Consider the following 27,500-nt stretch of genomic DNA (forward strand, 5'->3'; position numbering starts at 1 on the left):
CATTTCCTGTTTATTTGTTTATGGATTTTCAGATGTAATGTCACGGGTTACATGGATTTGGATGCGCTCTCGTGGCTGTCCAGTCTTCACAACTTATCTTGTATGACATGAAATCTGCGTCATCGAGGAATTCAGACTCTACTCCAACATTTCATGGGACTTGGCTTGTTACGCATGAAGTTGTTCGCGAACCTGTCCCCAAATGACCCTTAGTAGTGTCATTTTATCTCATTTCAAAAGGAATCTCTACTGAGTTGCTAGGGAGTTTAGGATGCTAACAGGCAACTTCAGTATGGGGACTTGACTTTCACGCACGCGCCTCTGGGGCCATGGCTCTGGATATCCTTGAAGTTGGGTATACCCCTGGGTGAGTGATCATGGCAGCTGTAGGGTCTATGGTTCGGTGATATCATGTGTGGTTCCTTTCTACCTGATGATGACTAACCAAAGGTGATACTACCTCGCGACGCTCGACGGCAAACAGGGTCAACGTCTCCCTTCTTCGTGCGCCATCCATCAAGTTACGCTCTCTCTTTGCATTCGTTCGAGTGCTGAATCACAATCGGTTAGGGCATCTCGATACTAAATCATCGATAAACAGTATCAATCGTACGGCAGTCTTTTGCTCTTTCTGGAGTGGCGGTTGGATCTTTCTTCGGCGCCGAGTCTATAGTTTGGTTTCGAAACTACGGTGGTATTCACCTTCACCTGCCGACATCATAGATCTCACAATAAGAAAGCTTTGTTGGCTTTTTGAATCCAGACCGGAGATTCACTCTCCATCCTAAGGATGTGTTGTGGTTCAGAATCAGCCACCACTCACAACGTTGCAAAAGTGGGTTGTTGCTTCCTACGTGTCGTTTTGCCACAACCAATTCGACCAGCAAAGGCTCTTTCTTTGACTATCACTTTTCTTTGTTTACATCATGAGTTTTGCCGCAATGTGAAAGATGTGGTATCGTTCGGATGACGATTCGACGCCTGTGGCTGAGAAGCGCCCAGTACAGAGTGAATCTAGTCAGACTCTCATGTTGGCGAAGAGAGAGATCCTTGCAGGCCAGACAGCACGGCAAAGCTACGCCCTTGATTGCTTTACAATGAATCAGAATACACGTATGACAGGAATGACATCTCGTGATAAGCTCAGACTGGCAGGCAGCTGCTGCGTCATAGGCTCATAACCTGCAAGATGACGAGAAGATGGACATCTTGGGGGTCAAATTCTTGCCAACAATGGAGTAGGACTTGTGCTCAAGGCGAACGTTCAATCAGGCTTTCGGTGTTCACGGAATCTGGCGATCATTCATGACTTTCCGTTTTCGGAGCTACCGTTCCATCAGAGAGTAGGGGCTCATCCAAAGACTCCAAGAGCTCACTCCAAGTCTAAGACATCTGCTAAAGATTTGACCCAGAAATCTCTACTGTCGGCAATGCCGTGTAAGATTACTCGATGAATTATGATTGAGGTTTTCGAATCGTTTCAAGGCCAGACAATAACAGGGACCTCCGCTGTGATCTAGACGGGCTCCACGCTCCAAGTCTCTCACATTCCACAGGAAAACCCAGCTGAGTAAGACATCAATCCCCCACATTCTTCGTGGTTGCACTAGCTTGATTCTGCCCTTTTTGTCATCATCGTCTTGTAGCTTGGAGGTGACTCTTTGCGCTACTACGTACTTCAGGATGACTATGCGATGGTGGATGACGGCATCAGGAGGAGGGGTCATTATAGAAGCAGTCGCACGTCATGGCTTGATTTATTTTTATTATTCCCGGCCTGGTGTTTTGAGTCCATTGTTTGACTGCACTCACTTCTGCAAGAGCTCTCTTCTGTCTGGGGCCTTTTTGCCAGTGTGGAAGCGCATGTGCACCTTTTGCGCTGCTATAAGCCAATTCGCTCTGCTCGCCGGTTATCCAACTTGTGATTTGAATGTTTCTCTTGACCTCAGAAGATGGGAGTAGAACTCGGAGGACCAGGGGTAGACCACTCCCACCTCGGCTATCCGCATCGTCCTATGAACCCGGCGTTGGCGACACCTCTGTTTGTCCTCAGCGGAGTCTTCACCGTTCTATTCCTCTGTCGTGCGGTCATAAGGGTTCAGCATCGTCGTCGTTTACGTGAGATTCTTCAGACAGATGATCAGCGCAAGTTTTCGCGCACCAGCACCGTCTTTGCCTGGATGAAGAAAAATGTCCTCTATGCGCCGTTGTTTTCCACACGACACAGTCGGGAGTTTCAACTGCTCGACAGGATTCACATGGGGAGCATACCTTTACGGCTGGAGGCTACATTACTTCTGGGATATATCACGACCAACTTCCTTTTCTTGTTCGTCCTAGTCGACTGGTGGGCGGACTATCAGGAAAAGATGTACCAATTAAAATACGCCGCTGGACATCTGGCGGTGATGAACTCACCTGCGCTGGTCTTGACCGCGGGTCGAAACAACCCCCTTATTCCACTTCTGGGCATTCCTTTTGACACTTTCAATCTCCTGCACCGCTGGGTCGGACGGATCATGATTGCTGGGGCCCTTGTTCACATGGGCTGTGTCATTGGGGCACAGGCCAAGCAGGGTGGGTGCCTTATCTGCCTCGAGTGATGGCCGTTGCTAACAAGGGAAACAGTAACTATGGACGAGATCACGAACGAACTTTGGAATCAGCCTTTCTATGTATATGGAATGATCGTAAGTGATCCGTCTCGACGAAGGGTCTACCAATTGGATTGCTAACGGCCATCGATGGTAGGCTCTTATTGCATTTGTAATTATCCTCTTTCAATCGGTATCACCAATCCGGCATGCATTCTACGAAGCCTTTCTTCACTTTCATATAATCCTGGCAGTCATGGCGTTTGTTGGGCTATGGTATCATCTGCGTGGCTTGGCCCAACAGAGGGTTCTTCTCGCCACATTGATCCTTTGGGGTCTTGATGTGAGTATATGCCCTTGTTTATTAAGTCGCACTGCATTCGATGGACTCATGTTTCTCTCCAGAGACTTGCACGTCTCGTCAGTATTATTTGGCGGAATTGTGGCAAACAGCGTACTTCTGCTACCGTGGAACTATTGCCCGGAGATGTCGCCCGTGTCGAGGTTGCCGTATCCCGGCCCTGGACATTCAAGGCCGGACAGTATATGTACCTCTACATTCCATCGCTAGGATTATGGACCTCGCATCCGTTCTCCGTAGCATGGACATCCTCGGATCGGATGACTTCTGATGAAAAGCGCGATTCGAGCGACTCGTTCAATGTCTTGCTGGGGGAACCGCAGCGGACTACCATGTCTTTTCTGATCAAGCGACGGGATGGATTTACCAACAAACTTTTGAGAAAGGTTCACAGCTCAGAGGAAGGAAGGTTCAGCGCGACTGCGTTGGCAGAAGGGCCATTCGGTATGCATTATGACTTCATCCATTTTACGAGTGGGAGATATGCTTACATATTGGAATACAGGGGGGCTTCACTCGCTTGCCTCTTATGGTACGGTACTGCTCATAGCAGGAGGGATAGGGATAACTCACCCACTTTCCTACCTGCGTGAGTTTGCCGACGGCTTCTCCAACCGATCGATAGCGGTGCGGAGAGCCACCCTGGTATGGGTTGTACGCCACCTGGGTATGTTCTGCGGCCCAAAGAGCAAAGGAACATGAGCTGACCCCAATTAGAGCATCTGGACTGGATCCAGCCGTGGATGGCATCTCTACTCAATCATCCAGTCGTCGAAGTCCCGAATGAGCGGAAACATCATTCATACTTCCAGCTTCCTGAGTTCTCGTTGTCAATTCAAGTTTACGTGACAGCAAAAGACTATAGCACAGACGATTACTTGTCAGACGAGAGTCCCTGGACCAAATCACCGCCATCAAGTGTGCCTATCAGCATCAATTACGGCAAACCATCGTTTGCGGAAGTCTTAGATGTCGAGATGGCGCAGCAAGTTGGTGCGATGGCCGTCAGTGTTTGCGGCCCTGGAGGGCTGGGTGACGACGTGAGACAGGCCGTTCGAGAACGTCAGAGTGGGCAATTGGTCGATCTTTATGAAGATACATTTTCCTGGTAGAATATGCTGCACTACTATAAATGCTGGCGTTTTTGCGATCATAAATAGAAATAAAAATTAGAAGGTATTTTTTTCCCAGACATCTTACGAATTGAATGGCTTGTTCGGAGCGCCTCCATTGCCCTCTTTCTTCAATAATGTAAGAAAATCTTGAGTCATTTCAATAAAAATAGAGTACATTAGCCATAAAGATAGTATTTCGATCCTTAAGAGACGAGGTGAAAGCCGCGCAATGAGCCTTGTAACGCCTGATCAGGCGTAGGTTTACCGAATCGGGCAATGGGTGGGTATCTGTCTTCGCCAGGTCTCGACCAACACAGCACAATCTTGGTTCCTGACAATCTTCATCCATCGGCCCTTCCCTCCTGCATGCATGCTACATCCCAACAATTCTAGACGAAGTCTGGAAGATCCTGGTGACAAATTATTGAAAGTCATGATTAATACTCCAAGCACCGCTGCAACGTCTAGTCTACCAGTGTGTTCAGCCAAGCACCTTTCTAAGCAATCAATCTGAATCACAGCATACTCTTCGGCGCCTTAATCAAATGCAGATTCACCGGCGTCAAAGCCTTCCCTCTCAGCAAAAACTCCTCAATATTCTCCATCGCCAACCGTTCAAAACCCACATGCGTGTCCACCGTGCCCCCCGCATTGTGCGACATCATCATCACCCGGCCATGCCTCGCCAGACGCGGATGCACATATGGCTCCTCAGCATGAACATCCAGCCCCGCAGCCGAGATCTGGCCCTCATCGAGAGCCCGCAGCAGTGCCTCCTCATCAACCAATGATCCCCGCGCGATGTTAATGAATCGCGCCCCGCGCTTGAACCTCCTCAGCCGCTCCGCATCGATCAGCGTCCTCCCCGCAAACGGCGTCGCGACCACCACGCAATCCGCCAACCCCAGCAACTCGTCCAGCTCGCCCACGTACTGCGCGCCAACGGCGTTCTCGACCTCGGGGGATTTCCGGATCAGATCGTTGTATGCGATCTTCATGCCGAAGGCGGCGTGGGCTTTCTTGGCGATCGTGTACCCGATCTGGCCCAGGCCGACGATGCCTAGAACGCGGCCGCGTGGGTTCAGCGCTGTCAGTGGGGAGTTCTTGTGTGCGTCAAGGAAGCGCTGCGGGTTGCAGGAATGCGCTGCCTGGTGTGACCATGCGAGGTTGCGGAAGACGGCGAGGATGAGGAAGAGGGTCATGTCTGCGACTGATTCCGAGGAGGCGGCGGCGCCGTTGCAGTATACGATTCCTTTGTATTGCTGTTAGCTAGGTGATTTTGCCTCTGCGTTGGGTTGAAAACGCACCATGCTGGGCGAAGATCTCTACATCGGCCCAGTCGTAGCCTGCGCCTGCGGAGGCCATGATGCGTACTGACGGCGGGAGGAGTGGGATGAGTTCTGCATCCCACCGACCCATTTCACCTCCTGTATTCCAGAAGGGGCGGAAAATTGCGTGGAAGTCGCCCCAGCGATGTTCTTTCAAGGCTTGCATGAATTCGCCCCGTTCGCGCTCTGCGGCCGTGGGCTGGATGATTTCGAACTCTGAGGCGAAGCGCTGGTAAACATCGTGGTTGTACTTGATGTCGTCGCCTAGATGGAGAACTCGATATCTGGATGTCATTTTGCCTTTTGATTCTCTTTACACTATATTCTATGGCTACTGGTCGTGTCTGCGTGAATCTTGTCTTATACAAAGTATCGCGTTGCGTACTCCGGCCCCAATCAATTGCCGAAAATCAAAAACCGATAGCCGATGCAGCAGATATCCGACATCCAGCCTACTTATCTATAGCCGTCAGAGGCCGATAGCAGTACCTAGCTAGCGATGATCGCTTTATAGTCTCGAATGCATGCCTTTCATACGTGAGGGGTGCTGATTCCCCGACCAAGGTATACCAACGACTCCACGTTCTTCTCCGCACCCGCCCTACTTCTACCGAAATCGATCAAGATCCCCATTCTGCTCTTCGGTAGTCACTCTTCCGAACCGCGAGTCCAACTGCAGAGGCAATGTTCGCGCCCCCAAGGATGTCAAAAATGGCGACGTCTGCGCGGAGTTCTTTCGAGAACCAGTTCCGCAGTTCCACTGCCGCCAGGGAATCGACTCCGTACTGATGTATGGGCTTGTCGACGTCTATCTCAGCAAGAGGTAATGACAGCATCTTGGAGAGCTTGACCCTCAGCTGCTCTGTCACTGCTCCAGTGACATCGGCTACAGATCCAGCGTTTGCGAAGAGAGCAGCGAAATTCGTATGCTCTGCCTTCCCAGGAATGCCAGCGTCCGTCCCTTCGACCAATGTCATATGCTGGTAGAATGGTCGCTTGATCCATTCAGTGGTCGTCATGCCTTTCTCGCGCATCTTGGGTGTCATCCCAACGACCGTCTGACTTCTCAACAATGGAACCTCATCCAGACTTGGGTTACAGTAGATATCCAGGAGCGCATGGAGATCGGACTCTGTGATCTGCTGGAAGACAGAACTTGCCAATGTCTTTTCTCGGAGCGCAAGGTTGTCCTTTAAAACACCGACGGACAGAAACATTCCAAGGTCAAACGACACAGCTTTCTCGCCCAGTGCGACGCGGTATCGGGCTAGACCGTCTTCGAACGTATTTCCAGCAGCGTAACCAGATGCTCCTCGTGCGCCGTATACTCCAGCAACAGATGACATTAACACGAAAAAATTCATTCCTCTCGGAAGAAGCTCGTGTAAATTCCATGAGCCTTGGGCCTTAGGCGTGGTGGAAGCCTTCCAAGATTCGAAAGATATACCTTCAAAATGCGCATCCTGTGAAAATAAAATGTCTCGGTGAATGTTCTTTGAGGTATTATTCGAAGACATCAAGATATTCAAACTTACACTAACAACCATCGATGCTTGGATACATCCTTTGATCGGAGGCATCGTCTTCCCAAACTCGGACAAGACGGCTTTCAGGCATTCCCTGTTGGTGATGTCACACGCGGGAGTAGCAACTCTTGCGCCTTTGGCTTCTAGCTCTCTGACCAGGTCATGAGCATGCGGGTTCTGAGGCCCCGACCGTGAGAGTAGAATCAGATTTCGAGCTCCCCTCTCGACAAACCAGCGAGCGATGTTCCGCCCTAAGCCGCCTAAGCCACCTGCGATGAGATAGGTCTCCTCGGGGCTAAAGAAGTACTCTGGTTTCGTTTCCAGAACGGTCTGAGTTTAATTAGCTAGCATTCTGTTCAGATCTTTGGGGTGGTTAAGATCCGGCATACCATTACCTCGTCCGTATCTCTCATCTCCAAAACAGCCTTTCCTGAGTTCTTGCCACTCTGCATTTGCCTGAATGCAAGTTCAATGTCTGCTATGCCATAGACTTGGAGTGGATCCGGAAGGGAGATCTTCCCTTCCATTAGCAATGACAGGATAGCTTCCAGTGCCGCTGTCACAACGTGTGGACGGTCCAATGTCATCGCGGCCAGATCAACCGCAGCAAAGGTCACATTCTGTTCGAATTGCAACATTGGAAGCTTCGAGTTGGATAAAATATCGTTCTTCCCTATTTCGATGAATCGGCCATACGGTGCGATCGACTCCCAAGATGCGATAAGCCCCTCAGAAGACAACGAATTGAGAATCACGTCTGCGCCTTTGTCCTTTGTGAGGCGCTTGATGCCTTTCGCGAAAAGCGTATTCCGACTGGAGAAGATATGGTCCTCCGGAATGTTGTACTTCTCTACAAGAAACTGCTTTTTATTCTCGTTGGAAACAGTCGTGAAGACCCTCGCACCGAGGAGCTGTGCGATTTGGATGGCGGCTTGTCCCGTTCCTCCGGCACCTGAATGAATCAGAATTGCTTCGCCTTGCTGGAGTCGAGCGATTTCATTAAGCGCAATCCACGCTGTGGCATAAGCGACTGGCAAAGCTGCGGCTTCCGAAAATGAGAGCATAGTGTCCGGGATCTTTATGACGGCCATGTTTTCGTTCAGACAGACATAGTTTGCGTGACGACTGGGATAACACGCCAAAACCCTGTCTCCCGGCTGAAACTTGCGGCACGAGGATCCAACCTTTGTGACCACCCCTGCAAACTCAGCTCCCAGCGCCTCGCTGTCCAGCCGGCCCAGGGCAATCAGCACGTCCCGAAAGTTAAGGCCGACACTCTTAACTTCAACTTCAAATTCTGTAGGCCCGAGTGGCTTCTGGGTTGAAGTATCCTCGACAAAGTGGAGAGTATTTAAAAGACCAGGGGAGCTGATCTCAAGTCTTAGCCGAGGTTCAGCACCGAAAGCTCGTAATGCCCTCTGTTGAGGAAGCTTCTTCGCCGAAATTTCCTGATTGACTAGAGTGGCGTGAACCAGGCGGCCGACGTGAAGCATGCCGCCTAGCTCTGTGTAATCTGTGTCGATGCCGGTCTCCTGGGTCAAGGCAGAGTGCGCTAGTTTGGCAATCTGCCGAGCCTGTTGCTTGATTGACGCCTTTTGCTCCAGGGAGAGGATTGTCAGTCTTGTTCTGTGGTTCTCCTCCCTGAGGACTCGAAAAAGTCCGTCCACGAGTCGGTATTTGGGACATGGTTGATGTCCGCCTCCCCCATTTACCCAGACGAGATTTCTCGTAGAAGTAAGCAAGCTCTGAACACGCTGGAACTCTTGCTCGTTTATATCGTACAAATAGGGACTGTAGCCTTCCAAAATAGCGATATCCAGACTGTTCGTACGATCTTCCCTTTCTAGGGAATATTCCACTCCAGTCCGGGTTATATTGGCCAAACCCGCGCTCCTGAGCTGGGCTTCAAGTTCACCAGCCAATTCCACTTGTGCATAGTTAGCAGGATCGATGACGATACTAATTTTCGGCGACTTTTCCATCATGGACGTATCATGAACAGCAGTCGACAGAATTAAACTAGCCTCCTGGCAGTCCTCGTGGCTATAGTCGTCGATCACGACATCGCAGCCAGAGAATCCGGCTTCCTTCAGATGGCTTTCCCACTGGGCCGAGTCCACGCATGGATTCTTCTGGCGATAGGGCTCGAGTCCTGAAAATGTCTGAGAATCTCGTGTGCGCTTCCAGCTTCAGGGCATAGAAAGACGTACCTCGCCACCATCCTTCGAACAAGCCAAAGACAAACGTTGTCCGGATAGCACCCGGTCGGATGATTTCGAACAGCACGAGCTTTCCCCCCCTGCAATAGTTGATATCAGTTATTGCTCGCATTTAGTTGCGACATGTTGGTGGAACAATCATACGGCTTCAGCAACTTGCGGACATTCTTCAAACTCGCAGACAGATCTTTTGTGGCATGCAAGACCTAAGATGGGTTTGAGGTCAGTTCCTGGCCCTACTTTTGAAACTGTGCAATTTTTAGACTCACCAGAAATGCAACAACCATGTCATACGTTCCACACTCGAAGCCCTCCAGTTCAGGATCCTGTTCAATGTCAAGTGTCTTGAACGTCATCCGCTGGCCTTGAGATGCAAAGATTTCCTGCGCCTTCGGGAAGAAAGATCCAGATATATCGGTGAAGTCCCACTGCCCATAGCGAGGCACCGTGGCGTCGTTTTCCGAGTTTGTAGAAAGGACCTGAAGGCAGAATTGAGTCATAGCGCCGCTTCCAGCACCAACTTCAAGGATTTTCATGTGTGGGTTTTTGTGCGCCAGAGCATCAAGATACCGAGCGAATTGACGAATACGTGGAAGAGAGTGGACCTGCACATTATGGTCATTTTGACGGTCATCCCGACTGTCATCGTTGCGTCCCAACATACCATTTCATAATAAGATTCATCAAGTAAGTTCCCTTCGAATAGGCAAACAATGGGATCGATTTCTCCTTTGAGGAACATGAGAAGGTTCCTACAAACTGTGCTCACAAGCAGTCCTCGTTTGTTCGTGCTCTCGAGTTTTCCATGGACATTATCAACGAAGCTCTCGTCCTTCATGTGGTTCCTCCATGTTTCAGAACTAAAGGGAGATCGGCCTGAGTCTAGTGCTCGTTGCTGATCTACCATCCAGTCCACGTACCTCGCCATATGGGGAGGGGGATCAGTCTTGACATCTGGAATCGACTTGAGAACTCTGTCAACGTATGTTGTCACAAGGAAGTCCAATTCAGTAAAGTACTCGGCTTGTTCTTCGCTGTTTGACTCCCCACTTGCACAGAATGCTCGGATTTCCTCGTTGCCCAGGAGATCGAGGTCAGGCTTCCATTCTACATGGTGGCACAGGTTCTCTGTCTGTAGTTGATCATTATCTGATAGGCCCGCCGAGCTTGCCAGGGCTGTGACTCTAAGACCGCTGATGGTCAGGAGTGCATGAGTGATTTCGCGATCAACTGCAGTCATTGAATACCGGGCGTCCCCGACGGCCGACCTGTGGGAACTCGCATGCACCTTGATGCAGTCCGCTGTCGGATGGCTCAGCCCGCCGGCATTCGATATCCATACTTGGTCGATCCGTGTCGGAACAGCAACGGACTTTTTCTGGCCTCCGTACGTCACGATACCGGCCATCATGTGGATAACGGCGTCTAATGTGGTTGGGTGAATCGTATGAGGCTGAGCAACTGCCGAGCTCTCGTCATCCACCCACCCGTAGGTGCGGACATCTGAGACGAATTGCCCATTACTCCTTCCATCGCATCGGAGAGCCGTGATTGCCTTGAATGCCGGCCCATAATGATAGCCACAGGCGAATATATCTTTGTAGAACTCAGATGCGTCGACGGATGCTGTGCATGTATACGCTGCATTCTGATATGCCTGCACAAGACCCTCCTGCCACTCGCGCTCCACCCGACCGTTGGTATTCAGTCCCATCTCGCCGGCTTCAAATACGGCTTGGATGGAGCCTGTGGAGTTCTCAATCCAGGTGTTGTTGTCGTACGAACATATCCGGAATTCGTACCAGCCTGTACTATCTGACTTGCCTTCTCTGATGCGCTTCATGTGTATATTGGTCTCGATGCCGTCCGCATGTATGGGTATATGCAGTGCAGATGCAAATACAGCATCTTTGATATTGAAGCCCGCGATGACTTTGTCTGGCTCGACCAGCTGCTTGATCGCCTCAACTGCCATTACCAACATGCCTGCCGCCGGGTAGAGAATGGTATTATGGATCTTGTGATCTTGAACCCACGGCATCTCAGAGACTCGGATAATGTTCCGCCAGCTAGCTTCCATAGGGTTGCCGTCTGGATCTGGGATACCGACAAGGTCAAGACAGCCGAATCTCCTGCATCTGTAGCCCTTGCTTTTTCGGCTTTCGCGCCAGTATGATGTCGAGTGGTTGAATGGGTATTCGGGAAGATTACTGAGCACTCGTCTTTGGTTGCCTTTATCATAAGCGGTTGTGTTGACCAGTGCCAGATTGATTGGGTAGCCGTAGCAATGCAAGCGACCTGCACAGTCCAAGGTCGTCTGCACAGCGGATTTATTCCGTACTAGAAGTGAATGATAAAGGATATAGGCTTGCTTGTTGATGCTCTTGAGTATATCACGGCATGGACCCTGCAATGCTGCGTGCGGCCCAATCTCCAGAAGATGACTGATGGCCATCTGATAGCGATGGCTTCCATCGATTTTCCTGGTCTGTTTTCCAGGAGAAGAACAGATGCGGCTCATGGCAACGGAAAATAAAACTGGAGATACCATATTTCTCACCCAGTATGCTGGGTCTGTCAGCTCAAGATTCGAGACCCAGTCTCCTGTGACAGAAGACAACATGACAGGGGCCTTCTTCTTCTCCCAACTCGGTCTCTCCAGCGTTCCCATCGCAGAGTAATATTCGTTTGCGATCTCTCGCATCTGGAACGAATGATATGCGACGTTGACCATCAACTTGCGTGAGAAGACCTCATCCTGCTGCAGCAGGTCATGCAGAGCATCGATCTGCTCTTCATCGCCCGAAACTGTCACGCTTCTGGGGCTGTTGATGCAGGCCACTACCAGCCTCGGATCTTCGAGTCCGCATATAATCCTGTCGATATATCCTTTGGTATCCTTCTTGGATAATCCTACCGCAAGCATGGAACCTTTCATTGAGCTGAGCTTGTCAAGTTTTGCCGCCAAAAAGCCTCTATAGTATGACACTTTCAACGCAGATTGCTTTGAAAGACCCCCCGCGCAGTACCTGTCTCGTCTCTCGTCAGTAACACTGGCATAAATGGATATATTCGGAGGGAAAAATACGCGGCAGCAATTTCTCCGGAGGAGTGTCCTACGACTGCGGCCGGGGTGACTCCCCAGCTGTCAAGCAGATCAATGAGGGCGACCTGGAGAGTAGTCGATAAAGGTTGGCCATAAGCGGGATTATTCACGTTGGTATCAGATGCGGACTTTTGTAGTTCGTCTGTGAGATGATCGTTAGCCATCTTGCTACAGGCTGAACGAGGCGGATACTTACTTAGCAGGTCCCAGGCGCACCCTAGTGTTTTCAGGTACTTCGCGGAGTCTGAGAGACTGTCTGCGAATACAGGATACCGATGTAACAGCTCGCGACCCATCGCGTGCCACTGAGCTCCTTGCTATGAACGGTCAGCCTCGGCTGTCTCCACTATATTATAGGTCATACTCCAGTAAACAAAAACGCTATGTGAGGGTTGTCGGTAGACTTGATTGCAGGCACAAAATAGTCAGGAAGACTTCCGAGATCCCCCAAGGCATCTGCAATAGCATAGCTCCGCCATTGGAGGTGACTGCGACGCTGACTGAGGGTATATGCCAGGTCGAGCAGATATTGACGTCGCTGACTTGTCGAGAGCTCGCGTTTGTCCGATAGAAATGGCTTCCAGGATTCCACAAGTCGCTTGATTCCTTCTTCGTCTGCGGTTGACCACACAAGAAGCTGGTGGTTCTTCTCCTCATCAAGCAATCCATTTTCCTTTTGTCCGATGACGTGATTGTCGGTTGGTTGTCGGGTTTCGTCATTTATGGTGTAGGCCCCCCCAGGCTGAGCCGCTAGACCAGTGTCTGCATGCGATGGAGGTACGATCGCTGTCTGATGACGGCTGTTTTCGATACCCATAAGGCGAAGGGAATTGTATGCATCGTCCAAGACGACGTGGCAATTCGACCCACCGAAGCCAAACGAGCTTACGGATGCTCTTCGTAGGCCAGTTTCGGGCCATGGAATGGCCTTTTGTAACACCTATTGTGCGAAAGTTGTTAGGGCGCTCTACTCAAGCTGGATTATATTCAATACCTTCAAATTGAGAAACTCCTCGTCAATTTGTGGATTTAGGGACTGCAGGTTTCGGCTGTTTGGTGGAATGATGCCTTTCTCCAATGCTAAAATCACTTTGATGACTCCAGCAACACCACTAGCTCCTTCAAGATGCCCTATATTCGATTTGACAGATCCTCTACCGTGGCCTCAGGATCAGTGCTCGCTGCTAATGGGCTGGCAGGACTTACACGTATAATGGTTCCTCGGGCGACCTATACCGGCGAAAAGCGGTCCCTATTGCTCTCGTTTCGATTGGGTCACCAATGGGGGTTCCTAAGCCCTTGTTAACAAAAGAGAACTTCCTAGGGCCTTCTTACATGAATACCTGTGCCATGCGCTTCGAAATACCGGGTCAATGACATATCCAGCCCAGCCTTTTTGTACGTATCTCTGATCAAGCGAACCTGCGCATCTTTGCTAGGCTGCGTGATACCGGGTGTCTTTCCATCTTGGTTCGAAGACGATGATCTTATAACGGCTCTGACGGTGTCTCCATCACGTATAGCGCTATCGAGTCGCTTGATCACAATTACACCGATTCCCTCACCTCTTGCATATCCATTTGCCCGGCTGTCAAAGCTGTAGCTGTGGCTATCCCGCGATAGTAGTCCCAAATTGTCCAAGCTCATGGTTAATTCTGGGGTGAGTATCACGTTGCTGCCGATTGCCAGGCCCTACGAAGACGTCAGCAACGAAAGGACCATAAGAGCTTTGTCCCTCTGTCAAACATACCATAGCAGCGTCTCCACTCCAGATCGATTGGCACGTCATATCCAAGGCGATCAAGCTGCTTGAGCACGCAGTATCAACCGCAACGCTCGGTCCTAGCAGATCAAAGAACCAGCTGACTCGATTAGCAAGCATATTCCGCGATGTGCCCACGGCCGTGTATTTAGGCATATCTAGCGGGTCTTTGGTCTGCAGCAAGAAGTAGTCATCGCTGAATGAGCCTGCAATTACACTGGTCTTAGAGCCCGCAACTTTCTCCATTGGAAGACCTGCGTTCTCCAGTGCTCGATAGACCGTCTCTAGGACCATACGTTGCTGGGGATCCATTGCTTCTGCTTCCGCAGCACTCATCGCAAAGAATGGCGCGTCGAAGGGGTCAAGTTTTTCCTTGAGAAAGTGACCGCCGCGCATTGAGACGCTGTCGAGGCGGTTGCGGTCGGGATGGTAGTGGGCGTCGATGTTCATCCGGTCGGCAGGGAACTCGGTCGAAACGCATCTGCCTTCGAGCAACATCTGCCAGAAGGAGTCTGACGAAGTTGCATCTTCGGGAAACTTGAAGGAGAAGCCTACCACCGCTAAAGGTGGGAGACTGTCGGTCGATGTGCTGCCTACCATGATGAAAAGAAGTCAATGCAGCAGGCGCAGGAAGGAAAGATATCGCCGAACCCATCTCAATAATGACTGATAACAGCTTTATATACGGTGTATCATTGAATGACACCTAGAAAGTCAAACTGGTGATCGGTGGACGATCCTGTCTTAAAGCGAGGCTGTCATTTGTCACTTTGTCGAGACCCATCGATCGTCTGCCACCCGGTCTCAGACACAGCTGAACTCGCTTACGACGATGCAAGGCTCATCACTGCTTGTTGGCCACTATCATTGGCCATACGCCTGTGAATGTGTTGGCTACACAGCCTCCTGTTCGTGCGGAACAAAGTTATCTATTTGGAATTCGACGAAATCGGCAAATGGCTGTTGACGTGACCCACCGCAGCGACACTGATAAATGGTTTCCCATCACTTACTTTGGTTTCCTTTAATCTTTTCACATCCGGAAATACGTCGACGATTTTGTAGTCAGAATGCGCATTCTCTGGTGAGTGTGCCTCTGATCCTCAAGCCAAGTGCAGTTGTTGATGGAAGAGCAGTCTCCATGGAGCGGGCATCAATTCTCGGGTAAGCTTGAGCCCGTAGTGATAATGACAGTCAAACGCAACAATGAAGATAATGACTCTGACATGGGTCGAAGATCTTCGAGATGCAGACAGGTAGAACAGCTTTCCCCTTGCAGATCGAAACTGACTGAAGCAGCCGCCATCCGCTACGAGCTGGCCGACGGCCACGTCTACGATTTCGTAGAAGGCACCATTCCTTGGAGCATGTACCCAGGTCTGTGAGCCCCTTATCAGACATACTCAAGCAGAAAACTAATTCTTCAGGTGTTGAAACGATCGCCCTGGAGAACGAATCTGTCTTTGCGTACTTTGACGACAAAGACCCGCAGAGTGGTCTCGCCGTCTATCAGCATTTCGAACAACACCTGCGGGACGAGGGGCCATACGACGGTGTAATCGCGTTTAGTCAGGCGGCGACGATGATCCTGACGTACCTTATATACGTCTTCAGGAGAAAAAACCGAGGAGACGACGTTGACAGCCCGTTCAAATTCGCTGTGTTTTTCTCGGTTGTCCGGCCGCCGATTGACTACGAGGAACTACAGCGGGGGGAGTTTGTAGATGTGGATTTAGATGATGTCAAGGGTATTGTCGAGATTCCCACGGTCCATGTATGGGGTGCTCAGGAAGACAGTGCCGGCCAAGCAGCCATGGCGAGCGGCGTCTGCATGTCAGATGTGAAATGGACGTATGTCCACGATCGAGGGCATGAAATCCCTGGCTCTGGGTGCAAGGACGCTGTGACAAAGACAGCAAATGCGATACGAAGGGCAATAGAAACTGCATCAGATCATCTCAATAACGAAGAGTAGCCAAGCTCACAATTAGATCCCAAACTTTCTATGTGTCCAACACCCTCTATAACCCCTCGCCTCTACCATCCAAGAACCTCCTATACACCCCCCTCCAGCAACACCCACCGCACCAAGTCCGCAATCGTCCGACTCACTCTGTCCGTCCGGGGAATCTCATGCCCACCCCCATGATTAAACACCCTCCTCTTCCCCGGCTCACAAATCCCCGAAAGCTGCACCCCAGCCACATACCTCGGATCCCTGGACCCGTACACATGCACCGTCGGAATCCCCACCGTAAACGGACCCCGAATCTCCTCCCGGAACTCCTCCTCATCCACCGCCCCACCCAGCGACGCCTCGCCCGTCCAACGCGCCGACCCCCTCGCCAATATCGACGCCGAATCCGCCTGCGCCGCCAACGCCTCCCTCCCTAGCTGATCGCGCGCCTTCACCGCGTCCGAAACCTCGAACCCCACGCTCTCAAGCAGCTTCAGCGGCGCACCGCCGCAGATGAAGATCGCCGCATTGAACGGTGGAGGCTGCGCGGGGTCCTGCGCTTGGTGGAGAAGGAGCATCGCGGCGCCGAGAGCGCATCCCTGCGAGAACATCATGACCGCATCGTAGGGGCCCCGTTCGGCGATGAGATCCTTGAGCCAGGTGCAGGATTCCTTGATGGCCTCGAGAGAATCATCTTCCCAGAAGGAGTAGTAGGGTGCGGGGTAGAAGAGGTCGATTCCCGCTGCGGCGTTCGAGGGGTAGCAGCCGTCTATAAAGTCGAAGTCGATGTTGAGGTCTCTGAGGTGAGAGCGGAAACTTGCTGGAGGGGGGGAAGGGTCAGTTGCGCGCAGAGAAACAGGGGCGCGGGGTATATGACGAACAGGTCTGGGACTTGAATATGGCGCCGCTGGTGCCCTTGCCGTGGAGGCATAACACCCTCATTTTTATTGCGGGGTTTGAGGACTGCGAGCGGGATGGGAGTGAGGGAAGTTGACTACTATGAAGATGCAGGGAAGGGATATGATGCCAATCTGGCAGGAAACTCGCTGGGGCTGGGATCAAAAATCTCCCGTCAGCAAATCGCCCCCACTACAGCTGCAGGTCAGTTTGACAACATCAACGGGCGTCTCAGCTTACAGGCTTCATATAGTTTGCCTGCCCGTACGTTTCGGTTCATTTTGCACGGACACGATGGTGGCGTCAAATCAGCAGCAGGACCTGATTTCCCTTCATGGATCACTCTTATAGTTCATTACTCTACCTGACTGTCGTCCTTGCATGTTCTGAGGCACTATTAAATGTATATTGCTCAATGCAACCAATTATAACTTGATGACCAACTGAATTTAAAAATAAAGGTAAGCGAAGATGCAATCATAGCGAAAACAAACTGTCAACAAGTGAATCTAATGCGCGACAAAAGACAAAGGGCAATCGTGTGTTGAACACTGGCTAGAAACCGTCGGAGCTGCCGAAAATGGTTGAGCATTTTCAGGCTCCTTTTCAACATTCAACCCCAGTTTCTGCTCCCCACATCGTCTACTTCATCTCCACGCTGGCACTGGCACTCAACGATAAAAGAGTAGATGGCGTCAAGCCAGCTCTCATCTCAGCGTCCTTCATTGTGAGCATTGCGTTCTTACCGGTGCCAATCATGCAAGCCCTCTTGATCGCCTTCCAACTTTCCACAAGAGCCAGATACACAGCGACACATCCGAAGACGATTCCCCACTCCCATCCGATACCCTGATGCTTGAACACCAGTCTGTTGACGGCAGGCAAGTAAATCACCGGAAAGGCCACCACGAAGCCGGCAATCACTGCCCAAAATAGGAAACGGTTTCTCCAGATGGACTGGAATACAGAGAGCTTGCTGGGAAACTTATCAGGATCTAAATTGAACAGAGACCGAGAGAAGTGTTTGACCTCCCATGCTGTGATCAGCAGAAGAAAGGTAAGCGTGGCATAGGTTGTAGCACGCGCTCGGAAGACGACGTTGCATGTTTCGTTCCAGCCATTGTTGCAATCGTCTCCAAGGTCAGCAATACCAGCGCCGGCTCCATAAATGACGCATACAAAGGCCACCAGACACAAAGATCCCATGAATGTACCGTAGATCATTTTGTCCGTGATAAGCTCCTTGGTGAAAACGCCCACCTTTAGATCATGTGGTGGACGGTACATTAGATCAGGCTGCCCTTCTTCCAATCCCAACCCTAAAGCTAGGAACGATGAGGTGACCAGATTGGCCCAGAGAATCTCAAGCGGCGAAAGAGGAAATATCGAGTTGCCCTGCTTATCTTTAAAAGCGAGAGCTATCAAGAGCAAGATCACCTGAGCGATATTCGATATAAGCAGGTGCATCAGGAACTGCAGAAAATGTTAGTCATGTCATACAGGACCGCCAAGTCGAGATTACCTTCTGGATGTTGTCAAAAAGTCGTCTTCCTTCCTCCACGGCCTTCACGATAGATGAGAAGTTATCGTCTGTGAGTACCATGTCGGCCGCTTCCTTTGCAACATCGCTGCCATTCTTGCCCATTGCAATGCCAACATCCGCACGTTTCAGCGCGGGCGAGTCGTTGACCCCGTCGCCTGTCATCACACAGAAACCGCCGCGTCGATGCATTGCCTCAACCATTCGAACCTTTGTTGTAGGGCTACATCTAGCGATCACAAGGGGTAGCTGTTCGATAGTATCTATATCAGCATCGGACAGCTCGTCAAATTCGGCAGCAGCCATGACCAAGCGACTTGATCTGCCGTCCAACATTGGACCGAGGATTCCCACTTCAGATGCAATTGCTGTTGCCGTTTTGATGTGGTCGCCAGTGAGCATATGCACGGTGATTCCTGCCATCTGACACTTTCGCACAGCAGCGGCGGTCTCAATGCGGGGAGGATCGTAGAGCCCTACAAGTCCGCAGAACTCAAGATTGGCCTCAGCCATGGCGCGTGGAAAGACTTGGGATTGATCTTCGAGTGGTGCTCTTTTGTGTGCAATGCAGAGAACACGAAGACCTTCCCCAGCCATCCTATCAGCTTCATACTGAATGTTTCTCTTTTCATTCTCAGAAATGGCGAGGCCCGGTAGAACAGCTTCGGGTGCTCCCTTCGTATACACCTCGTTGATGTTCTCGCGCGAGCTTTTGTAAACGATTGTCATCCTCTTAATAGAGGAGTCAAACGGATACTCTGTGTGGAGCTCCATACCACCTCTCTGTAGTATAGTCGATTTCCCGTAACCGACACGCAGCGCCAGAACGTTAAGAGCAATTTCGGTAGGTTCCCCCACGGCAGTCCAGCACCTACTTGAGGCGTGAGATGACTCCTCCTTTTGTACGACTGACATATTACATAGAGCAATGGTGACAAGAAAAGTAGAGAGCGCCGGGTTACCATCTTGCTTTTCAGGGCCCCAGTCAGCCCCGTTCAGTTGAACTAAACCGCTGGTAGGGTCGTACGGATCGGTGGTGTCTTGGACTGTCAGAGTACCGGCACCTGGTATCCACGCCGTACGTGCAATCATCCTTCCTTGCGTCAATGTTCCTGTCTTGTCAGAGCAAATGTTTGTGACACCCCCAACAGCTTCCAGACATTGAAGCTTGCGGACGATGACGTTCCCCTTTGCCATTGCCTTGGTGCCCACAGCCATGGTTATTGTGAGCACAGCGATTAGGGATTCCGGAATCACGGCCACGCCAATGGCTATTCCGTATATCAAGACTTCCCCTTCAATGTCCCACTTGTTGACAGAAAAGACGATAATAGCCAGGAGTACCGCGAGAGCAAAAAGAAGGAGCGCAAATTTACTCAACTTGACCTGTAGTGGAGTACCAACGAGCCCGAGGAGATTCTCCCCTGTAGATTTGACGTGGCGAACGGCCCGAACGAGCCTGCTGGAATCCACGTCGTCTAAAGTCTCTTGGAGAAGTTTAGCTATTCTGCCCACTTCTGTTTTCATTCCGGTAGCAGTCACGATTCCGGTTGCCCGTCCTTGTGTCATGCTACATCCAGAATATGCCATGTTGGTTCTATCGCCGATGGGAATATTGCGGGAAGTAAGGACAATCTGTGGCGTCTTGTTTACAGGCAGAGATTCGCCTGTTAGCAAGGCCTCATCCATCGATACGTTCGTTCCGTCGATCAATCTGAGATCTGCGGGAACGATGTCGCCAACCGTGAGTTGAATAACATCGCCAACGACAACAGACTCCGCCGGGACGGAGACCACGCGGCCGTCTCGCAGTACCTTGCATACGGGTGCGGACAGTCGATGCAGCGACATAATTGTCTTTTCTGCCCGGTAGTCTTGGACGAACCTGAGCAATATAGATCAGTCGGAGGCCATTAAAAATCAAAGGACATAAGCATACCCCACAACGATGTTGAGGAGGATGACTGCTGTGATCACACCTCCCTCGATGTAGTCATGTATACCAAAGGATATAGCCATAGTGATGAGGAGAACCTGGGTTTACGTTGTTATCATTTGGCAATTCGAAGTTTGATCGATCAGGGTGTGGCCCTTGTAGGAATGATCATACTATAGTTAGACTATTTGAAACCTGCCTCAACAGTATTTTCCAGGTCGATACGCCCTCGATTTCTTGAACCCTGTTCGGGCCATCCCGCTCCAAGCGAGTGGCAGCTTCCGTACTGGACAGGCCATTCCTGGAAAGTTGAGTCAGAGAAAGGAGAGGTGGCAGACGAAGGAGCGAGAATAAAAATGTAGAACTTACTGAACATCAACCTGGAGAAGTCTTGCCAGTTGTTCAGGAGAGAAAGTATGTGCACAGTGAGTTGCGCTCTCATCATCATTGACAAAGGCAGCAGCTGCCGATTGAAATGAGGTTTTATAGGGCTGTGGCGTCGAGACATCTAGAGTTGCAGGATACTCTAGCTTCTCTACGCTGAGTCCTGCTTTTACTTCACATGTGTGATTCTTTGAGATTGAAGTGTATTTGTCCGTAAAAGGACATATAGGAGGCTCTGTCGATTCCTCGACATCAGGAGGAGACGTTTCAATGCCCATCCAATTAAGGTTCGTGCAGACGTGGGAAACCCCTTTGATGAATAACAGACTCCTGAGCCTCAGTAAGTGGTTATAGGATAGGTTGCGCGTCTCTGATGATGAATGATAGGTGAAAGTCAGGATGCGAATCGAGGTACGGGGGTCGTCCTTCTAAGATATACCACAGTCATCGTATGGATGAAGCCGAGCTGGCGTGGACCTGAGGACCGTAAGGGGTTACCATGCTTCCATCATCTCCTGCATCGAATATCATTGGAAAATGATGGATCGCTATCTTGGCCGATTTCATTCGTACCTCAGGCAGTGTCAAGCGCCAATGGACACTGGTTGGATGTTTAGGAGACCGGATTCCGGGGCCGCTAAAGGCTTGGGCCATGGATGGCCGGACGTTAGATTGGTTGATGGTCGATCCGAGGACAGCCTCGCCGAGGCCGACAAGGATTGAGATTCATTATGATTCGTTCCCAGAGTCAAGAGCAATGCTACTTACAAGTAAAGGACTAAAGGCCAAGGATGATGCGAAGTAGCCATGAGGTTGATGGGGACTGCTGGTCTGAGATATATCGGTGTGAGTGAATCCGGTAAGATACCCAGGACCACGTGAGCTATCCTGCAGAAACAGCGTTCAACATACAAATTTTCTACTAAAGCATACATCTAATTCGATGTAACAAGTATACAGCAGGCGCCAGTGCAGATGAGCTGGTGCCAATTACTGATGGCTCTAGTAAAACAATTCTTTGTGGCGAACAGCAGTAGTCCAGAACGGACTCGTAAATCGTTGCCTTTGAGAGTCATTCACTGCCACTTTGCCAATGTTCTTGGCTCTTAAAGATTGAAGATGTAACACGTTAAATGTGCAGTTTGTGCTCCGGGTCCTCCTAACTCATGCATTACAAACAGGATTGAATATCAACAGTCATTGTGAGCTATCTTCGATAGCTTAGACATTGAAGTAGGTCGCACAATAGTTCGACTTGGCACAATTCAAAAAGACAGGAGACGCATTCTTAGTCTGATTTCTTCTGTGAATGCTCTGCCTTAATAGGTGAAGCTACTACGTCGCCAGTGTCCCATCCTCTTGAGCCCAAAGGCAGATTCGGCAGTATCTCGGAGTCAGTCTGCCTCTGTTCCTACCTGAATCATGCAGAAACAAGGAATACAGCTGCAGTATGACAAGATCGTACAGGTGTTTTTAGATGTATGGAGATGGACACTGCCTGCGTGGGTGCCATATGGAGCGGGGCCATCCACCATGCGAGGCCAGCCAATCAGGAAACAGCCCGCATTGTTCAATCTTGCGGCCAAAAATTTCCAGACGGAAGGCCGATGCTCTCTCACACTCTCTCCACACAGCAGCTCCTTTCTGACGCCAAACTCCCAGTCGATTGTCCCGCTTTTCCAAGGGACTTGGTACTCATCTTTTCCAACCTGTTTCCGACCGGCAGTCATCGCGAACTACAATGGTTGGCCCGACCGCCTCCCTCACTCCTCTTGCCCGCGCCGACGGGTCGGCATCCTACCAATGTCCTTCGACGGGGTTTAACATCCTAGGTTCCGTAAATGCTCCTGTCGAGCTGCCTGGTCGCCGTGATGCATTGAAGCCTGAAGAGGCGACTATCGAAGTCTTTGTGAAGCCTGGGACCACTCCTGGTGGTGTTGGTGAACGATATGTCGAGGGGATCCTGAAAACTATGCTGGGAAGGTTGATTCTGGGACGAGAGAAGGGATATCCTCGCCGAGGCGTCGTCCTTACATTGGCAATAGTGGGTGGTCAATGTGTCTGTCGGGGAGATTCGGTGAGTGTCCCTTTCATCCGCTGTGAAAAGAGAACCTTACGAGAAAGAGGGCATCGCTGACTTTGGCCGGTACTCAACAGTATCTGACTCTCCTCCCTGCTCTACTCCATGCTTCGCTTCTGGCCCTAATTTCGGCTTCTGTTCCCCTATCCATGACCTTTACTGCTTCCATCCTGGCAGTCACATCGTCAGGAGATATTATCCGACAGCCTTCTGTTGGCCAAGCGGCAACCGCGAAATCTCTTCATGTTCTGGCTTTCTCCACTAAGGGCCACCTCCTCCTGAATGAAAGCCAGGGATCATTCGATTTTGAGACTTGGGAAAGGGTTCACGAGCATGCCTCCGCAATCTGTCGCGGGACATTGGCTGGCAGTGCCGATGGCGATGTCGCTATGGCAGAAGAAGGAGGGGAACAAGGATTGGAGAAATTTGTGCGGGAGACTGTTGAGGACAAAGTCTACCAGGATTACGCTTGGAAGACTGATGCGGCGTGATGTTGGGGCTAGAGTGATAACAGCTGCATGAATTTATTGATAGCACACAGGTGCTATTTTGGGACGTTCCTTCAAGCTAGGGCTCCCCGCGGATTCAGCAACGTCGGATTCGCTCTTTTGGCACGATCAGAGCTCGTTTTGGCGTCCGCACTACTGCAAGACACAACCTGGGTCCCTTCCATTGGTGCGCACAGGCGTTTTGCTCTCCGGCAATGCCATAGTTGATGGGTTCTTTGATGAACCCGTACGGCATGACATACTAATGTAGCCTCCTAGTCCAGATTGTGCTATCACGCTGTCGACTTCTGCTAGCCTATCTTTGGCTGTTCCTGGGGATTTCCATCTTGATACTGGATTTCTAAATATGGATCGCCAACCGGAGGAAACAACTTGTCAGCCTGTTGAAGATAGGACTGAATTAGCCAGCTATGAACTCAAATTCGATATGATTTTCATAAGCCAAGCGAACTGGCTTCTAGGAATAAATCCGAGTTGACCATTATCGTCGCAATTCTTCTCGTGTCTGCTCAATGACTGTGTCGCCTCCCACTACTAAGAACACAGCCTTTGTGTTGATATAATACCATTCTTATCCCAATGATAAAGTAGCGCCTCCTTGCAGCAGCGAGATGACGATTTACATGTCAACATGAAGAATGCTGGTCGCTTCACCTTGTTCTTGTGATGCAAACAACATGCTTTTGCGATGATTTGTGATCGATCTGGAACGATGATGAAAGATTACCTTACGGATGCCTGACCATACCATGGAAGCAGATCGAAGTGTTGACTGGACGCCTCCGCCATCCCTGGATGAGGAAAGACTGAGGTGGATGACTGTAATCCGCCTCCAAACCCCGTTACATCCGAACACGGCTGCCGCGGCTGCTCCACCTTTCCAGTTCGTAGTCTGTCCCCCCAGTCAATTGTGCATGCTGGCTATTTTTCCCTCTTTATCCATCTTCCGCTGGAAATAATAGTAATAATTCCGTCTTACATCTTACGTCTGAGAGAAAACCTAACAACACCAAGTTTGATGGAATAATCACAAATCCCCCCTCCAAGGCAGCCGGCCCTCCCCTCCACTATTCATTCGCGGCCTTTATCATCGCTCATGGCTACCTCTTCTTCAAGCCATGGTCCCCTAAACCTCCAGTCCGGTCCCCTTCCCTCTGAATCCTCCGATCTCTCGTCATCCTCATCACCACCACTCTCCTCCGCAGCCCCACTATCAGGTCCAACTTCTCCGGAATCTCGTCCCTCCCCCTCGACGTCCACAACAGTCGGTGTATCGCTCCTTCGGGACTATGCCAGTCATATAGATCCCTCACAGTCGACAAATGATCTTCATGTGAATCAAGCTACCTCCGGACTGTCCAACAGCAGGGCCAACGTCCCGCAGAAGCTTGAGCTTCACCGGGAAGAAGCGCCGCCCGTCGCCTCGTTACCTTCGTCCCCTTTCCTTTCTTTCCGCGCTCCGGGCCCCTTGGGCTCTCAGCATCGCAAGAACGCATCGTCAAGCGACCTCATACCCCGACAGACGATCATGAAGGCCCTCGCGTCGCGACCGTCGCTGTGCAGCAATCACAATTCCAATGCGCCGCTGGCGGCCTCTCTGGGATTACTAGCCACAAGCCCCAACTCGAGCTCTCCAGCAGAGACTGAGCAACAACGGTCGAGCAACTCATCGTCACAGAAGCTTTCCGCGGCTCTTTCGAACCTCCAGCTGAGCAAATACCTGGAAAGGTCGCCCTCGACAGCGCAACTGGTCCTGCAATCCCCATGCTTTTTCCATCGACGGTTCGACGATGCCGTTAACATTCAGAAGGTGTTGGAGGAAATCGCCGACGATGACTGGTTGTCTCATTCGCGCCTTGTACAAACTGCAACCGGAGTGCGGGAGGTATCGAAGCAGCTTCAAAGGCGGCCGATCAAACGGGCAGTAAAAAATGTTATGATTGTGACAAAGGCGCGCGATAACCGTCTGGTGCACCTCACGCGAGAGCTAGCAGAGTGGCTTCTCTCGACCCCGCGATATGGAAGCGACCTGGGTGTTAATGTCTGGGTCGATTCCAAGCTACGGAAGTCCAAACGATTCGACGCTGCGGGACTACTGCAATCTGAGCCGCGATTTGAGCAGATGTTGCATTACTGGACTCCGGATCTGTGCTGGACCGCTCCGGAGAAATTTGATCTTGTTCTTACACTAGGCGGAGATGGTACGGTCCTGTTCACATCCTGGCTTTTCCAGCGGATTGTTCCGCCGGTGCTCTGCTTCTCACTGGGAAGCCTGGGATTTCTGACGAATTTCGAGTTTGAGAATTACAAATCACATTTGAATGCTGTCATGGGAGACGTCGGTATGCGGGTCAACCTGAGGATGCGGTTCACCTGCACGGTCTTCCGCAAGGACCGAAGCAAAGGGGCAGAAGCAGGTGCAGTTGAAGAAGGGGAGCAATTTGAGGTCCTGAACGAATTAGTTATAGATCGGGGGCCTTCGCCTTATGTGTCCAATCTTGAATTGTACGCCGACAATGATCTCCTGACCGTGGTTCAGGCGGACGGCTGTATCTTCTCCACGCCAACCGGTAAGTTCTCTGCACCTAGCTCGAATAGTCTATGCATGGACTCACGCGCTGATCTAGGATCCACGGCATACTCGCTGTCTGCGGGTGGCTCTCTCATCCATCCTTCTATTCCTGGCATTCTTCTTACTCCTATCTGCCCTCACACTCTGTCTTTCCGTCCAATGGTACTGTCAGACTCGCTATTGCTCCGTATCGCTGTTCCGATGGGATCCCGCTCCACTGCCTACTGTTCATTTGATGGCAAAGGCCGCGTTGAACTCCGTCAAGGGGACTATGTGACCGTTGAAGCCAGCCAGTATCCATTTCCTACCGTGGTCTCCGGTAGCGGAGAATGGTTTGAAAGTGTTCAGCGAGCACTGCGTTGGAACACGCGCGGAGCGGTCCAGAAAAGCTGGAATCGCGATGGGACTGATGACATATCTGCGGACGAGGAAGAGGAGGAATGGGACATTGATACGGACGCCGGCCCGGTTGGCACCGACAGCGGTCTTGGGCCCAGCGAGGACGGTGACTCGGGAACTACCAGTCCGATGAAGCGACAGATGAGCCTGCTCAATATGTAGCTGGCAGCGCTCGCTCTTTTGCATATTTTCTCTCTTGCTTTTCACTTGTGTTAACACTATACAGCGGATGCTCTCCGCGAGACATTGCGGATCCACTATGGGGCTGGCGTTGGTTATATATATTTTCGGGACATGGGTCATTCACTTTGTTCGAAGAACGATGGCATAGACTTCAGGGATATGATGCTTATGCAGTCATAGACTATCTTTTTACAGCACAAAAGATGTGCTTAAGATTGGACTTCATTTACTATCTTGCTCTTGTAATACTTCATTTGATAAGGGGATTCTCTTCCGCCTTTTGCTTAATGAGTGGAAACTCTTATGGAGCACTTGTGACATAATTGAAATATTAGAGGAAGAGGTCCCTTGACTAATGCACCTACCTCAATTGGGTCATTCGGACAATATCTCTTCATATACTCATATGAGTGCCATGTACAACAACCATGGATGCAAAGCTCTTGGAAGTAGAAGAAAATATATCAATGGAAGGCACACCTCCTTAGCTCGTTCGAAGTGAAGCAAAGCCTAACATCATACCACGCCATATATACCACACTTACCAATCACAACACTCCGACAAGAGCGCAGCAAGCTCCTCCAACCACTTCTTATCCTCCTCATCGAACCCAGCCGGCTCCGTACAATCAATATCAATGATCGCAACCGTCTACCACCACCAATCAGCAACCAACACAGAACACACCCCAACCCTCCACCACAGGAACGCCAAAGACTCACCTCCCCATCAACCAGAACCGGCACCACAATCTCGCTCCGACTACTCGCGTCGCAGGCGATATGGCCCGGGAAACTCAACACGTCCGGCACAATCACCGTCTCGCGCTTCTCCGCCGCTGTGCCGCACACGCCGCGCCCGAAGCGGATCTCCTGGCAGGCAGGCCGGCCTTGGAATGGGCCCAGGAGGAGGAGGTTGGTGTTGGTGTCGGTGTTGCTGCTTGGTGTGTTTTGGGGAGAGCCGAGCGCGGGGAATTTGTCTTGGCGGATGTAGAAGCCTGCCCAGTTTACGGAGGAGGAGGGGGGTGGGAG

The 27,500-nt window shown here is 50.9% G+C and overlaps 8 protein-coding genes across 8 annotated transcripts; 4 read left to right on the plus strand and 4 right to left on the minus strand.

Moving 5' to 3' along the window:
• Positions 1–1,952: 1,952 nt before the first annotated feature.
• CDV56_106793 (ferric reductase family protein) lies at positions 1,953–4,067 on the plus strand (the record flags this gene model as incomplete). Its single annotated transcript, XM_026760412.1, has 6 exons — positions 1,953–2,577; positions 2,629–2,690; positions 2,752–2,937; positions 3,000–3,399; positions 3,461–3,622; positions 3,673–4,067. 6 exons carry the CDS (start codon positions 1,953–1,955, stop codon positions 4,065–4,067), a joined length of 1,830 nt encoding a protein of 609 aa, XP_026613890.1.
• A 518-nt stretch (positions 4,068–4,585) lies between these two features.
• Positions 4,586–5,693, minus strand: CDV56_106933 (D-mandelate dehydrogenase-like dehydrogenase; the record flags this gene model as incomplete). The annotated part of the gene is made up of 2 exons (XM_026760552.1): positions 4,586–5,322; positions 5,378–5,693. The coding sequence occupies 2 exons, from the start codon at positions 5,691–5,693 to the stop codon at positions 4,586–4,588; spliced, it is 1,053 nt and encodes a 350-aa protein (XP_026613891.1).
• A 325-nt stretch (positions 5,694–6,018) lies between these two features.
• CDV56_107009 (type I polyketide synthase) lies at positions 6,019–14,611 on the minus strand (the record flags this gene model as incomplete). The annotated part of the gene is made up of 15 exons (XM_026760628.1): positions 6,019–6,861; positions 6,934–7,254; positions 7,314–9,076; positions 9,135–9,223; positions 9,288–9,349; positions 9,413–9,748; positions 9,808–10,003; positions 10,064–12,074; positions 12,173–12,391; positions 12,446–12,566; positions 12,614–13,189; positions 13,244–13,403; positions 13,456–13,540; positions 13,593–13,941; positions 14,000–14,611. 15 exons carry the CDS (start codon positions 14,609–14,611, stop codon positions 6,019–6,021), a joined length of 7,743 nt encoding a protein of 2,580 aa, XP_026613892.1.
• A 541-nt stretch (positions 14,612–15,152) lies between these two features.
• CDV56_107436 (uncharacterized protein) lies at positions 15,153–15,986 on the plus strand (the record flags this gene model as incomplete). The annotated part of the gene is made up of 3 exons (XM_026761055.1): positions 15,153–15,175; positions 15,291–15,388; positions 15,439–15,986. 3 exons carry the CDS (start codon positions 15,153–15,155, stop codon positions 15,984–15,986), a joined length of 669 nt encoding a protein of 222 aa, XP_026613893.1.
• Positions 15,987–16,066: 80 nt separating this feature from the next.
• Positions 16,067–16,910, minus strand: CDV56_107476 (putative EF-hand calcium-binding domain protein; the record flags this gene model as incomplete). Its single annotated transcript, XM_026761095.1, has 2 exons — positions 16,067–16,788; positions 16,850–16,910. The coding sequence occupies 2 exons, from the start codon at positions 16,908–16,910 to the stop codon at positions 16,067–16,069; spliced, it is 783 nt and encodes a 260-aa protein (XP_026613894.1).
• A 597-nt stretch (positions 16,911–17,507) lies between these two features.
• On the minus strand, positions 17,508–21,003 carry CDV56_107543 (putative potassium/sodium P-type ATPase; the record flags this gene model as incomplete). Its single annotated transcript, XM_026761162.1, has 5 exons — positions 17,508–18,338; positions 18,388–20,290; positions 20,345–20,439; positions 20,516–20,642; positions 20,711–21,003. 5 exons carry the CDS (start codon positions 21,001–21,003, stop codon positions 17,508–17,510), a joined length of 3,249 nt encoding a protein of 1,082 aa, XP_026613895.1.
• A 1,463-nt stretch (positions 21,004–22,466) lies between these two features.
• On the plus strand, positions 22,467–23,296 carry CDV56_107743 (putative exosome complex subunit Rrp46; the record flags this gene model as incomplete). Its single annotated transcript, XM_026761362.1, has 2 exons — positions 22,467–22,802; positions 22,883–23,296. 2 exons carry the CDS (start codon positions 22,467–22,469, stop codon positions 23,294–23,296), a joined length of 750 nt encoding a protein of 249 aa, XP_026613896.1.
• Positions 23,297–24,410: 1,114 nt separating this feature from the next.
• CDV56_107812 (putative NAD+ kinase Utr1) lies at positions 24,411–26,447 on the plus strand (the record flags this gene model as incomplete). Its single annotated transcript, XM_026761431.1, has 2 exons — positions 24,411–25,884; positions 25,942–26,447. 2 exons carry the CDS (start codon positions 24,411–24,413, stop codon positions 26,445–26,447), a joined length of 1,980 nt encoding a protein of 659 aa, XP_026613897.1.
• Between the last annotated feature and the right edge of the window lie 1,053 nt (positions 26,448–27,500).

This window comes from Aspergillus thermomutatus (assembly GCF_002237265.1).
Source record: "Aspergillus thermomutatus strain HMR AF 39 chromosome Unknown NODE_112, whole genome shotgun sequence".
NCBI classification, from domain to species: Eukaryota; Fungi; Ascomycota; class Eurotiomycetes; order Eurotiales; family Aspergillaceae; genus Aspergillus; species Aspergillus thermomutatus.